The 14,109-nt window shown below is 41.5% G+C and overlaps 1 protein-coding gene across 1 annotated transcript in view; it reads left to right on the top strand.

The window, feature by feature from the left end:
* Positions 1–13,751, top strand: part of BMX (BMX non-receptor tyrosine kinase) — a 70,665-nt gene extending 56,914 nt beyond the window's left edge. The window contains exons 16-18 of the mRNA XM_006835611.1: positions 3,546–3,664; positions 9,145–9,302; positions 13,677–13,751. Coding sequence (XP_006835674.1) covers positions 3,546–3,664; positions 9,145–9,302; positions 13,677–13,751 — 352 coding nt within the window. The remainder of the gene's footprint in view (positions 1–3,545; positions 3,665–9,144; positions 9,303–13,676) is intronic.
* Positions 13,752–14,109: the final 358 nt, after the last annotated feature.

Below are 14,109 nucleotides of genomic sequence, written 5' to 3'. Positions count from 1 at the left end.
TAATTCTTTTTTTTTTTTTTTTAAGATTTTATTGTGTATTGAGTGGTAGTTTACATGGGAGAGCATCAGTTTTACACTCATCATTTCATTGCAATGATTATGAGGGGGATATACTCAAAAACACTCAGGAATATATAATCATTTAAACAACCAAAGGGCACATTCTGTAAGCCTGCCTCCTGGCCACCAGCACTCAGTCCTTCTCCTTCCATGAATCTGGAGTCCTCAGCTGCTCCCTCTCTCCCTGTCCTCATGTTTGCCTCCATCTTAGGTGTCACTGCTTGTCTGGATGGGGAGAGCTCCTTTTGTTCGTGTGTCCAACAACCAAGTCCATTGCCATTGAGTACAGCCTGTGTCAGAGGGACCCCATAGGACAGAGTACAGCTACCCCATAGGGTTTCCGAGGCTTCAATCTTTACACAAGCAGATTGCCATGACGTTCTCTCTTGGAGCTGCTGGTGGGTTCAAGGTGCTGATCTTTTGATTAGCAACCAAGAGCTTAACCACCACGGTGCCATTAGGGTGTGTTGTTGTTGTTAAGTGCTATCGAGTTGGTTCTGACCCATACCCTGTACAGGGTCGCTGTGAGTCCAAACCGACTCCACGGCACATAACAACAACAACAACATATATGGTTTCCAAGGAGTGGCTGGTGAGCTTGTACTGCCAACCTTGCGGTTCAAACTGACTTTGCAGTCCAGCACATTAGCTCACAGCCCCATACCAGGACATTCACTAAGATGTAGGGGGTGCAAATAAATGATTCTTCCATCCTATTTACTATATAAATAATAAGTGCAATAATAAGTGCTTATTGTAAGAGAGACAAGTATCAGTGTATAAAGTAAAAGAAGTAAAATCCGTCCTGCCCTCATCTCCATCCAGCACTGGAAATTGTTGTTAAGTGCCATCAAGTCAATTCCAACTCACAGCGACCCTGTATGAGGTTTCCAAGGAGTAGCTGGTGAATTTGAACCACTGACCTTTCAGTTCAAACCGACCTTGTGGTCCAGTGCAGTATCCCACAGTGGGAGTAACATTGGTGGGTCTTCTTTCAGGCTGCATTCCTAATTATACCCAATCACATACATAAATATGTACATTTACTGTTTGCTTCCACAAAAATGAAAAAAACAACCTCACATTCTGTATGCTTGCTTTTGCATAACACTGTTTACTATGGATCTGTTTCTATTTAGGTACATATGTGGCTATTGTTGTATGCTGTTGAGTTGGTTCCAACTCATAGCAACTGTGTATAGGGTTTCCTAGGACAACTGGTGGGTTTGAACTGCCAACCTTGTGGTTAACTTATCCTACAGCTCCATCCTGGGCTCTTGGCTACATATAAAGCTGTCCTTTTTTAATGGCGATATTGTATCCTATTTTATTGATGTTTGGAGTCCTGGTGTGGCGTTGTAGGATAAGCGTTGGACTGCAAAGTCGGTTTGAACCGCAAGGTCGGCTGTTCAAATCCATCAGGTGCTTCTCAGAAACCCTATACAGAGTTACCGTGAGTCGGAACTGACTCGACGGTACTTGACAACATATTTGGGCAGTGTGGTGGCTCCATAGGATAAGCACTGGACTGCAAACCACAAGGTCCATGGTTCCAGCCCACCAGCCACTCTGCAGGAGAAAGATGAGGATTTCTGCTCCCATAATAATTTAAAAGCCTCAGAAACCCTATACGGCGTCACTGTGGTTGGAGTCGACTCGACAGCACTTAACAACAACAACAAATAATAATAATATGTCTACGTACTCTTCAACATATAAATATTAAATTGCTTCTATTTTATCACTATTACGAACAAGGATAGGAACGTGGTGACTCTGGAGGATAAGCCAACTTAACTTCTCTGCAGGAGAAAGATGAGGCTTTCTGCTCCTGCAAAGATTTGCATCATCAGAGACCCTATACAGAGTTGCTATGAGTCAGAACCGACTCGACAGCACTAAACAACAACAACAACAGACAAGGATGCCTGAATAGCCTTGAATATATATATGTTTTTATGGTCTTAATATGGCACTGTAGGATAGGCACTGGACTGCCAGGTTGGTTTGAACCAAGAGGTTCAAACCCTATACAGGGTCTCTGTGAGTCAGAACAGACTCAACAGCACTTAACAACAACAATAATATTTCCATGGGATGCATTTGTTCCAGGGATGTGAGCCAGTTTAAAACAATTCAGTAATGGCCATCATAAACAAGGGCCCTGTACATGTTGCATAGCAACCAAGTCTGTTGCCCATTGTGTGTTTCCAACTTGAGTAGGAGACAAACAGCTGTGTCCTGCTCAAAGATGGTGACCCAAAGATGGAGGTCAACCGGGCTGCTTTGAATGTGTGTTGTTCTCCAGAGTCCTGCTAATAATGTTGCTCTCCAAAAATCCTGCCGTAGTCCTTCCTCCTGAAAGTTTCAGGAGCCTGATGCAGGATTTGCATTATTAGCCGGACGATGGAGAGCAATACACATTCAAAGCAGCACTATTTAGCGGGGCACACCTGAAACAAAACCTGCTGCTGTCAAGCAGATTCCAATGCATAGCAGCCCAATACAAGGTTTCTGAGATTGTAGGTCTTTATGGGAACAGACAGCTTTATCTTTCTCCCATGGAACAGCTGAGAGATTTGAACTGCCAATCTCGTGGCTAGCAGTCCAGTGCTTATCCTACAGTGCCACAAAAACTCCTTGTTTGTTTCCTATTCAGGTCAAGTACAAGGGGTAACAGATTTGGTTGATATGTAATGAGTACTTGGTCCTTGTTTACCAGGGCAATTAGTGAAATGCTTTTAACTGGTTTGAAGCCCCGATTTATTATTTGTCATTATAACAGCAGAAGATTAGAAGTAGCTTACATGGTTAAACAAATGGTTGCTTTATAAGAATGAATGCTATTAAGTCATTAAACATAATGCTGGGGAAGAAAATTTAACCACATGGGAAAATGCTCACGATACGCCATTAAACAAAAAAATAAAAGATCTCAAACCAACAGAAACCCAATTTTGTTTAAATTAACCAGTTGTTGTTGAGTGGACTTCAACTCTTAGAAACTCCATTGTGTGTCAGAATAGAAGTGAGCTCCAAAGCGGTTTTAATGGGTGTGATCTTACAGAGAAGGGGTCCTGGTGGTGCTGTGGGAGAAGCACTGGACTGCTAACTACAAGATTGGCAGTTCAAATCCACTAGCAGCTTGGTGGGAGAAAGATGAGGCTTTCTGCTCCCGTAAAGAGTTTTAGCATTAACCATTTGCATCACCCAAAGACTCTTTATTTATAAAAAGAAGGAGAAAAAAAGAACATCTTCGTGTTCTTCTATAGCCACCAATTTCTTTGCATTCCAGATTTGCTCTTTTCAAAGTTAAATATTATTTTAAAAACACTTTCACGCCACCAGCAGCCTCTAGCTAAGCTCACACCTTAAAAGGAACTATTTGGCAGAGGCGCCGATGGCTCCATGACTTCCATCAGCCAGTGCTGCTGCCATTTGCTCTGCCATGTGATTTAAGACCTGTGTCTATGTTTCCTCCACAGGTATGTTCTTGATGACCAGTATGTCAGTTCAGTAGGAACAAAGTTTCCGGTCAAGTGGTCGGCCCCAGAAGTGTTTCACTACTTTAAATACAGCAGCAAGTCTGATGTCTGGGCATTTGGTAAGTGTGTGGCCACACAGAGCTGTTTCACAAACTGGTTTCCACAACAGGAAGCCACAAGAGTAGCAACATCCATTTTTAAAAGGTCCTTAAGAACTTACAAAATCACACAGATGATCTGAAACATGCAAGTTCCCTTCATAGGCTGGGTGTGAGGATGGCTACTCTTCACTGAGTAATGTCCATCCTGCTAACCCCTTCTCAGAAAATTTAAGGGAGTCAAGCTTTTCTGTTAAAGATCTTAAAAGGAATCATTGGAAACTAAAGCAGAGCCAGCATGAAATTCAAAATGTGGAAGAGTTTAAAATGAAGCCACTGACTTTTCTGCATAAGGACAGCCATGACCACCATTCCCTCTTGAATTGACCAAGTCTTTTGGCATCTCTGGTAGAAACACCAAACATGAGTTGGTGCTTTTGTTGGTCCATGCCTGGTTTCAATGACTCCCCTTATTAAAATGTATATCTGGTCAATAGCCAGCAAACCATGGCCCGAAGACCAAATCTGGTGGCTGTTTTTGTAAACAAAATTTTATTGGCATACAATGACACTCATTTATTTACCAATTGTCCATGGCTGTTTTTATGTCACAACAGCAGAGATGTGAAGTTGCCACAGAAGTTGTCTGGCCCCCAAAGTCCAAAATACATACTGCTGTATGTAACCCTTTGCAAGAAAAGCTTGCTGACTCCTGTTTTAATAAAATATCTGCATTAAAATGTATTAAAGTTAGTTAGCAAGCAGAAACCATTTTAAAATTTTGACTCTAGATTTTGATACTTTTTTCCCTGTGAGGAATGCCAACCCTGTTTTAAATCATTGTCACAGTGTCCCATTATAAATAATCTAAAGTATCAGAAAGGTATGAAATATATTACATCTGACTGAAATTTATTTCTTGCCTGTCTTAGTCCATAGCATCATTTGACTGTTGATTGACACCTATAAAGACCACGTGAGAAAAGGAGCATTTTTGTCATTGATTTTTATATATGACACTATCTTTAAAAAATACAATTTAAAAAAATATAATTCCTTTTGTAAAAGTAATGTTATTCATGTTAAAAAAAAAAAAAAAAAGAATTCCCAATGTGCACAGAACAAGAAAAGAAAAAACCCAAGATGGTATTTTGATAAATACTTGACGTCATTTTGTGCTGATTAGTTTTTGTACCTGGTTGTCAAAACTAGTTCCAATCTCCTTCTATCAATATGTAATTAAAAAAAAAAAGCATCAGTATCCTTACTTCATAGGCAGGAATATCACAGTACACAACTAGATCACTCACCTTAGGCACGAGAACACGGCTCCTAATGTTTTCTGGTTGTTTTTAAAAATTCAATCCATCCTTTAAAACTGTCTTTCTAATGAGGATATGCAGAATGAACCTGGGCTTCAGAAAGCAACTCCCAAAGAGGAGCCTCACAGGTATTTTGAGCAATGCTCCTTGTTGTTATGTTTTTGCTGTTGATTTGTGACTTAGGAAACCCCATATGTTACAGAGTAGAATTGCTCCATAGGATTTTCTTGAATCTAACCTTTACTATAGAAGCAGATCACCAGCTTCATTTCTTCCGAGGCGCTGCTGAGTGGGTTTGAACCACCAACATTCTGGGGTCTACCCAAATACAAACCATTAGCACCCCCCTAGCAACCTTATAACATCCTTGAAACAGGTGTGTGCCTTCCAAAGAGAATGTTTGTTAAATGCACACACACACAATCCATAAGAATTGCTTTATTGTAAACAATTTACGTAAAATCTATAGCCCTAGAAGTCAAAGAAAATTTAAAGTTTGTAGCCCAGTCATGGTTCTTAAATAATTTGCTTCCTTTTTATGGATTTTCAGTTTGCCAAAATTTTGAGACTGGCTGACTGTTGACATTCTCTGTCCTGGCCCAGGACAGCAGTGCAATTGGCCACTATTTAGCAAGCACGTAAAATGTCCTGGCTCCCTCTTGAGTGCTCCATGTGATTTATAAGGAGCCTTGGTAGCACAATGGTTATGCACAAAGGGTTGGTGGTTTGAATCCACGAACTTCTCCAAGAGAGAAAAGACTTGGCAATCTCTTCCTGAAAAGATCATGGGTACTTCTACTCTGTCCTATAGGGGTGCTATGGCCTTTAGGGTCAGAACCGACCTGACAGCACATAAAAACAACAGCCTGTGTTTTATACTCTTTAAACCCCATAGCAACTCCATGCGATGCAAATATTCCTAGTGTTTCTTTGGATAGGGAACCTGAGGCTAAGTTGTTGCTGTTGTTAGGTGCTGTCCAGTTGGTTCTGACTCATAGCGACCCAATGCACAACAGAACAAAGCACTTCCCAGTCCCATGCCATTCCCACAATTGTTATGTGTGAGTCCATTGTTACTGCCATTGTGTCAATCCATCTTGTTGGGGGTTTTCTTTTTGCTGATTTAACCAAGCATGATGTACTTCTCCAGGGGCTGGTCCCTCCTAACAACATCTAAGGAGCATTTTGGCTGTACTGCTTCTAAGACAGATTTGTTTGTTGGTCTGACAGTCAATGGTACTTTCAATATTCTTCTCCAACACCAAAATTCAAATGCATTGATTCTTCTCTGGTCTTCCACATGCATATGAGGTGACTGAAAATACCATGGCTTGGGTCAGGCACACCTTAGTCCTCAAACTGACATGTTTGCTCTTCAACACTTTAAAGTGGTCTTGTGCAGCAGATTTACCTAGTGCAACACATCAGTTGATTTCTTAACTGCTGCTTCCATGAGTGTTGATGGTTAATCCAAGCAAAATGAAGCCTTTGATAAACTTCTCCATTTATCATAATGTTATTTATTGGTCCCGTTGTGCGGATTTTTGTTTTCTTGCATTAAGGTGCAATCTGTACTGAGAACACTGTATTCTTTGATCGTCATCAGTAAGTATTTCAGATCTTCTTAACTTCCAGAAACAAGGTTGTGTCATCTGCATATTATAGGTTGTTAATGAGTCATCCTTAATTTTAGATGCCACGGCCTCCTCCATATAATCCAGTTACTCAGATTATTTGTTCAACATACATATTGAATAAGTATGGTGAAAGGATACAACCCTAGCTCACACCTTCCCTGATTTTAAACCATTCAGTATCCCCTTGTTCTGTTTTAATGACTGCCTCTTTGTCTATGTACAGATTCCTTATGCTCTGGAATACCCATTCTTTGCAATGTTATCCATATTTTGTTATGATCCACACTATTGAATGCCTTTACATCAGGGGTGGGAACATAAAGACCAAGGGCCACATAAGGCCTGCAAAATCATTTGGCTTAACCCTGCCAAGGCAACTGAAGTTCCAGCCATCACATTGTTGTTGTTGTTAGGTGCTATTGAGTCAGTATTAACCCAAAGTGACTCTGTATAGGGTTTCCAAGGAGCAGCTGGTGAGTTTGAACCATCAATCTTGCAGTTTAAACCAACCAGGGGTGAGTAAATTAAATGTTTGGTCAAATATAGCCGACTAACTTTTAAGTTAATAATTTTGTATGGTCCACTAATGATGTTATAAATTTTGGCAGAAAAAGGTCTCCTATAGCATAGTAGTTACGAGTCGGGCTGCCAACCTCAAGGTCAGCAGTTCGAAACTACCAGCAGTTCTGTGGGAGAAAGATGAGGCATTCTGCTCCCTTAAAGATTTACAGCCTCGGAAACCCTGTGCAGGCTCACTATGAGTCGGGACCGACTCCACGGCACTTAACAACAACAACAATCCATGTTTACAGTATCCAATAAAACACTAGTAAACATCTTTCTGGTATTTTCTGCTTTTAGCCGAGATCCATCTGATATCAATAATGATATTCCTCATTCCATGTCCTCTCCTCATTCTGGCTTGAATTTCTGGTAGCTCCCTTTTGAACTATCATCAACAAAATTTTACTTGCATGTGATGCTAATGATATTATTTGATGACTATATGGATCTCTTCCAACCATTTGGCCAGATAACTGTCTTCCAGATTTCTTGGCAAAGATGAGTAAGTGAGTGAGCCCCTCCTGTACTGCATCAGCTTGAGGAAACATTTCAATACTTCAATATTCAATATTCCATAAATTACTGGAACCTTGGTTTTCACTAATGCCTTCAGTGCATCTTGGACTTCTCCCTTCAATACCATCAACTCTTGACCATATGTTGCCTCTTGAGAATCAGCCTATTCTTTTTGATAGAGTGACTGTGTATTTGTTCTAGCTTCTTTACATATTTCCTGCATCATTCAATATTTTACCTACAGAATCCTTCAATATTGCAACTGGAGGACGGAATTTTTCCTTTAGTTCATTCAGATTGAGAAATGCTGAGCACATTCTTCTCTTTTGGTTTTCTAACTCCATATCTTTGTATGTTTCAATATAATATTTGATTTTTTCTTCTTGAGCTGTCCTTAGAACTTTTCTGTTCAGTTCTTTTACTTCCTCATTTCTTCTTATGTGCTTTCAAACCTGAGGAGCTCATCTTCTGGCACTATATGTGAAAATGTTCCTCTGCTATTCATAAGGTTTTCAGTGGTTAAACGTTCAGAAATAGTCCACCTTTCCATCTTCCTAGTCTGTCTTAGTCTGGAAGGTCAGTTAAAACCTGTGCATCATCAGTGACCCTGCTGGTATTTAAAATACTGGTGGCATAGTTTTCAGCATCACAACAACACACAAGTCACCACAGTACAACAAATGGATAGATGAGTGGTGAATGAGGCTGAGAGGGGTTAAGAAACTTGCCCAGCATATAAGTGGCAGAACTAGGCTTTGAGGGACACATCTGATTAGCCCCAAATGTCTCTGTGGATCACTATAGCCAGAATTCTGCTTCTTCACCTGGACTTCAACTGAGATGTCTGAATCAACTTTGGGGGACTGTGAACATCCTGCCACTGAAATAAAATATTCTTTGTGGCTGTTCACTGTCCTGAGGGAGGGCTTTTATCTGTTTCTCCAAAGGACACCTAACCAACAAAAGTTTATGAATTACCATGTGATAAAAGGGATGATAGATGAATGTTGCCAATGGTTTTATCTTTAAATCCCCAGTGAGTGGTCATTTCATCATGCAGTAAAATTGTTGTCTGCAACCACCAATGGAGAGAGGAGGAAAGGGCGGGACTTCCATCTATCAGCATTAAGCATTGAATGTAGGACATGTAGCTCTTACTATGAAATTGAAGGAGACCCGAGCCATCTCCCTGAGGCAGATCAAGTCACTGTCTCTATGGCTGCCTTTGCTTTTTCAAACTCAGCACAGACAGACTTCTAAGGCACAGGAAATGGGACAGAGACCTTGGGGCTCCAAAAGTGATGACACAGACCCACCTGCATGTCCTGCCCTTTTTACTGAAGACTCATCTCCCATGAAGCCCTCTCTCTGACCTGTCACCTTCCTTACCGCTGTGGAAAATGCATTCCTTAAGCCCGTACCTTCTAACGTTGGCTTTCTTTCTTGTCTCGGCACGGTGCAGGGGTCCTGATGTGGGAGGTGTTCAGCCTGGGGAAGCAGCCTTATGACTTGTATGACAACTCCCAGGTGGTTGTGAAGGTCTCCCAGGGCTACCGGCTCTACAGGCCCCAACTGGCATCCGACACTGTCTACCAGATCATGTACAGCTGCTGGCATGAGGCAAGTACGCCATCAGGGCGAGGGCGGTGGGGTCACACAGGGGCCACTAGCAGAACACAGCTTTGTTGTATGGGAAGTTCCTGTCATAGAGCAGGAGGAAATGGCCCTGAGGCACCTGCCTTCAAGTATCTGTAATCTAAAACAAGAAACATGGGACATTTTGACAAGCATCTCATTGTTGCCCTGGTCTTGTTGCTGCATGCCACTGAGTCGAGTGCAACTCATAATGACCCCATGTAGCAGGGTAAAACTGCCCCATAAGGTTTCCTAGGCTGTGATCTTTAAGGAAGAAGACTACCAGACCGTTCTCCCTCAGAGGCACTGGGGAGGTTCCAACTACTGACCTTTCTATTAGCAGTCAAGTGCTTAATCGCTGGGCCACCAGGACTCCTTGCCCAGGTCTTAGAATCTGATAAATCCTAACACATTTTTCATCAGGAAATAATGAACCTATGAGGTAGGGACTATTAACATCATCACTACAATTTACTGATGAATAAACAGAGGCTCAAAGAGATTAAGTGATTTGCCAAAGGTCACATAGCTAATCGAAGGCAGTGCTGAGATTCAGACATAGGCTGACTAGTCTGGAGTCAATGCTATTCTTAAGCACAATAGTATGGGGCCTGCCCTCAAGTAGAAGATGTGTAACAATGAGCCTATAAAGAACACATGAAAGAGATGTGCTGTCTTCTCCTCTGCCCCCATTCCTTCCAAACACTGCATAAAACTTCGGTGTAGGCAGAGGGTAAGGGTTTCTGTGAGGGAAATGGGGAGCTGAAATCCCAGGAGATTCATTTATAAAACTATGAGTGGATGCTGGACAGGTGTGGGAAGGAGAACGGGGCTATGTCCATGAATATTTATATGTAGGCTTGACAGAATATTTTTACATGTGTATTTACATGTGCCACAAATATATCCACAAATACAACATAGCATGTTGTTGTTAAGTGCCGTCGAGTCGGTTTCGACCCATAGCGACCCTGAACAGGGTTTCCGAGGCTGTAAATCTTTACGGGAGCAGATCGCCTCATCTTTCTCCCGCGGAGCAGCTGGTAGTTTCGAACTGCTGACCTTCCGGTTCGCAGCCCGATTCGTAACCACTACGCTACCAGAGATAAAGGGCCAAATTATGAAAACTTCTTGGTCATAACCATACTCCTTGAGGGAATGAGTCACAGGGCCTGGGAAGCAAAACAAAACAACAACAAAAACTACTATACTCATAATACGGATGGAAGAAATTAAAGAGGTATGAGATTCCTTCTCTGTCCTCACTGAACTCAAAGTCTGTGCACACGCACACACACAAACACTCACGAGGACTGAAAACACCTACACCCATGCGGGAAGTACTCAGAGGACAGGTAACCTGAATGCATTGAGATCTGGAAGTCTCTGTGGAAACCCACAGGGATGTGCATGGAGACAGCATCAAAGGATGTCTAGGTGAGAACAGCATCTTCAAAGGTCCAGAGGCGGGAATGAGCACGGTGTGCTTTCTGGAAACTATTGCTGGAAGGGTTTGCAATAAATTGAGAAGAATAGGTCTCGTCCAGATTATGTAAACTGAATGAGGAGGACAGGACTACAAGTCAGGGTTATTTGTTTTGTTGTTGTTGTGTAGACAATCGGGAACCATTGAAGACTTTTGAGCAGCGATGTAATACAAAGGGGCTTTTAAAGTCCATCAGTCTGGAGAGTCCAGAGCTTTATACAGTATTGCCTAATTGAGAAAGGGGGCTATTGCTGCACTCATTCATTTATGCACTTTAAAAAAGCAAATTGGCTTATGGACCCTGGAACCAGAATGTCTGAACTGAAGAGTGCCTTGATCATTTACGATCTGTATGACCTTATACAAGCCTCCTAACATCTCTGCTGTTGTTAAGCGCTTGTCGAATCGCTTCTGACTCATAGTAACCCTGTATAGGGTCTCTGAGGAATGGCTGGTGAGCTTGAACCACCAAACTTGTGGTTCAAACTGACCTTGCAGTCCAGTGCATTCATCCACAGGGCCACACCAGGACTCCCCATAAAATAGTGCCTACCTCATAGGAGTATCGTGTGGACTAAGGGAGTTCATGTGTAAAGTTTGTAGAACAGTTCTATAAGCATTGGTTGTTGTTATTATAGATTTATGGAGTATCTAGAGCCCTGGTGTGGCTCTGTAGTATAAGCACTGGACTAGTGACTGCAAGGGCAGTAGTATAAACCCACCAACTGCTCTTGGAAACCTATACAGGGTCACCATGAGCCAGAACTGACTCAATGGCACTTAACAACAACAACATGGAGAACCTCTGTCCCAGGTACTTTGCTTGGCGCTGGGAATAAAGTGAGGCACATAACTTAGAGACCTTTTATATTGAAGTTTCAAGTGCAGCCGTGGAAAAATTCTTATCTAAATCATATAAGATTGTTTTCTCAGGTTGCCTTAAGTTGTTTGGTGCCATTCAGTCACTTCATAGTGACCTCATGTGACAAATTAGTACTGCCTCTTGGGTTTCTTAGGTTGTAATCTTAGCCATGGTGGTGCAGTGGGTTAGCTTGGGCTGCAGCCACAGGGGTCAGCGATTCAAACCCACCAGTTTCTCCACAGGAGAAAGATAAGGCTGCCTGTTCAGTCAAAGATTCAGTCTACTCTATCCTATGAATCGGAATTGACTCCATGGCAGCGGGAAATCTTTACCGGAGCAGATTGCCGGGGAGCTGATGGTTGGGTTCAAACCTCCATTCTGTTGGGCTTTTTCCCTGTGTTCTACCAGATGCTTGTCTTTTTCCTCCTTTGGTTAAAAACCCCTTTATAAATTCAGGGGATTAATACCTCATGTGTGATATCAATTGCAAATATCGTCAGTCTGTCACTTGTCTTATGATTTAGTGTATGGTGGCGGTCTGCTTCCGTAAAGATTACAGTCTTGGAAATCTTATGGGGAAGTTCTACTCTGTCTTACGGGGGGAGAGGGGCGCTATAAGTTGGAATCCACTTGACACCGATGTGGGGTGGGGTGGGGAGGAGTTGTGTTTGTTTTGGTATGTAGGATAAGGTATGGGTCCAAAAACATCATTTTCTTACTGGCCATGTTAAGATACAGTCATAATACAGCACTAACTGTCCGTATGTATTTGGGTTTATTTTGGATTCTCTCTTCTCTTCTTTGATCCATTGATTTCTATGCTACCACCACACTATTTTAGTTACTATCATTGCTACTACATAGTTACTACCACAGTGAGCTCCAACTCACGACAGAACGAAACCTTGCCCCGTCCTTTGCTGTCTTCATAGTCATTGGCATATTTGAATCCACTCAGACAATATTCTGTTCCAACCTATAGGGTTCACTGACTAATTTTTGGAAGTACATTTCCAAGTCTTTCTTCCTAATCTGTCTTAGTGTGGAATCTCTGATGAAACTGTCCATCATGGGTGGCCTTTCTAGTATTTGAAATACTGGTAGCATAGTTTCCAGAATCATAGCAGCATGCAAACCACCATAGTACAACAAACTGACAGACGCGTGGTGGATTTGAAATATAGAGACTTTATAGTATGTTTTAATGTTAGGGAAGCTAGGACCCCCTCATTGTTCATCTTTCTATGTAGTTTTTCTAGCTATTTTTGCAGATATCTTTTAAATCTATGAACTAGGGACTCAATTGTACAACTTCAAACAAACTTGTTCATAGTTTGTTCATATTTTGTCTTGGGGAAATGGACATATATTTATGATGTTGATTTGTCCTGTTCTGGTGTGGTGCTGTGGGTTAATGCACCAGACTGCAAAGCCGTTTGAACTGCAAGGTCAGTGGTTCAAGCTCACCAGCTCCTTGGAAACCCTATACAGGGTTGCTATGGATTGGAATAGACTCAATGGCACTTAACAACAACAACAACAACAAACCAAAGGGATGTTTTTCAATGTGTTCAAGACTTTATTTGTATTTTCAGCCATGTTTTGAAGTTTTCTTCATTGGGGGGGGGTGGTACTTTTTGTTAGGTGGTTTATTTTGTTAGGTGGTGTCTTTGTTGCTTGGGTTAATGCTATCACTGGGCCTCTTGCTTTTTCCAAGTCTACAGTCATACCCTATGCCAATACAAATCCTTGTTCTTTTCCAATTCTTGGGGCTCTTATTGGTATCTCCGTCTGATGGCATTGGCTAATACCTTTAACACATATAATGAAAAGAGTGGTAGATAATACCAGCATCCTTGCCTTGGTCCACATCTTTGTAGAAATGTCTATAGTGTTTCCACATTTGTAAAGTTGCTGGGTTTAGGAGCTGTGGTATAAATATTTTATGTCATTTATTTTTAAAATTATAACCTTCATAAACTAACACTTTAGGTTTTGTCTTTTATTCAAGCTCCCGGAAAAGCGCCCCACATTTCAACAACTCTTATCTGCCATTGAGCCACTTCGGGAGAAAGACAAACCTTGAAGAAGAATTTCGGGGAGTTGATGAGAATGGATATACATGTTGGCCAATATTTTCATTCTTCTTTGAAGGAAAAGTAGCAAGGCACAATGTAATTTAGCTAGTTCTTCTTACTGGTGTTCTGTGTGCTAGTTGTCTATTATATTATGTAGACATTAACAAGGTAGGAAACCAAAGATTTCCTTGACTTTTAAGTCAAATGAGTCATTTTGTTTATGCTGTTCTTAGCAGAATACTTCCCATCCTATAGCAGAAGCATATTTTCTGGTTGCCATGTGGAGAGGGTGTGAACCATGTGTAAACACTGAACAAAGTTGCGAAATTATTTGTTGGAATATTTGTTTTTTTCTTTCTATTGTCA

This window comes from Chrysochloris asiatica, unplaced genomic scaffold, assembly GCF_000296735.1.
Source record: "Chrysochloris asiatica unplaced genomic scaffold, ChrAsi1.0 scaffold00018, whole genome shotgun sequence".
In the NCBI taxonomy this organism is placed as follows: domain Eukaryota; kingdom Metazoa; phylum Chordata; class Mammalia; order Afrosoricida; family Chrysochloridae; genus Chrysochloris; species Chrysochloris asiatica.
The sequence above is the reverse complement of the archived record's forward strand: the minus strand, read 5'-3'. Positions and strand labels throughout refer to the sequence as shown.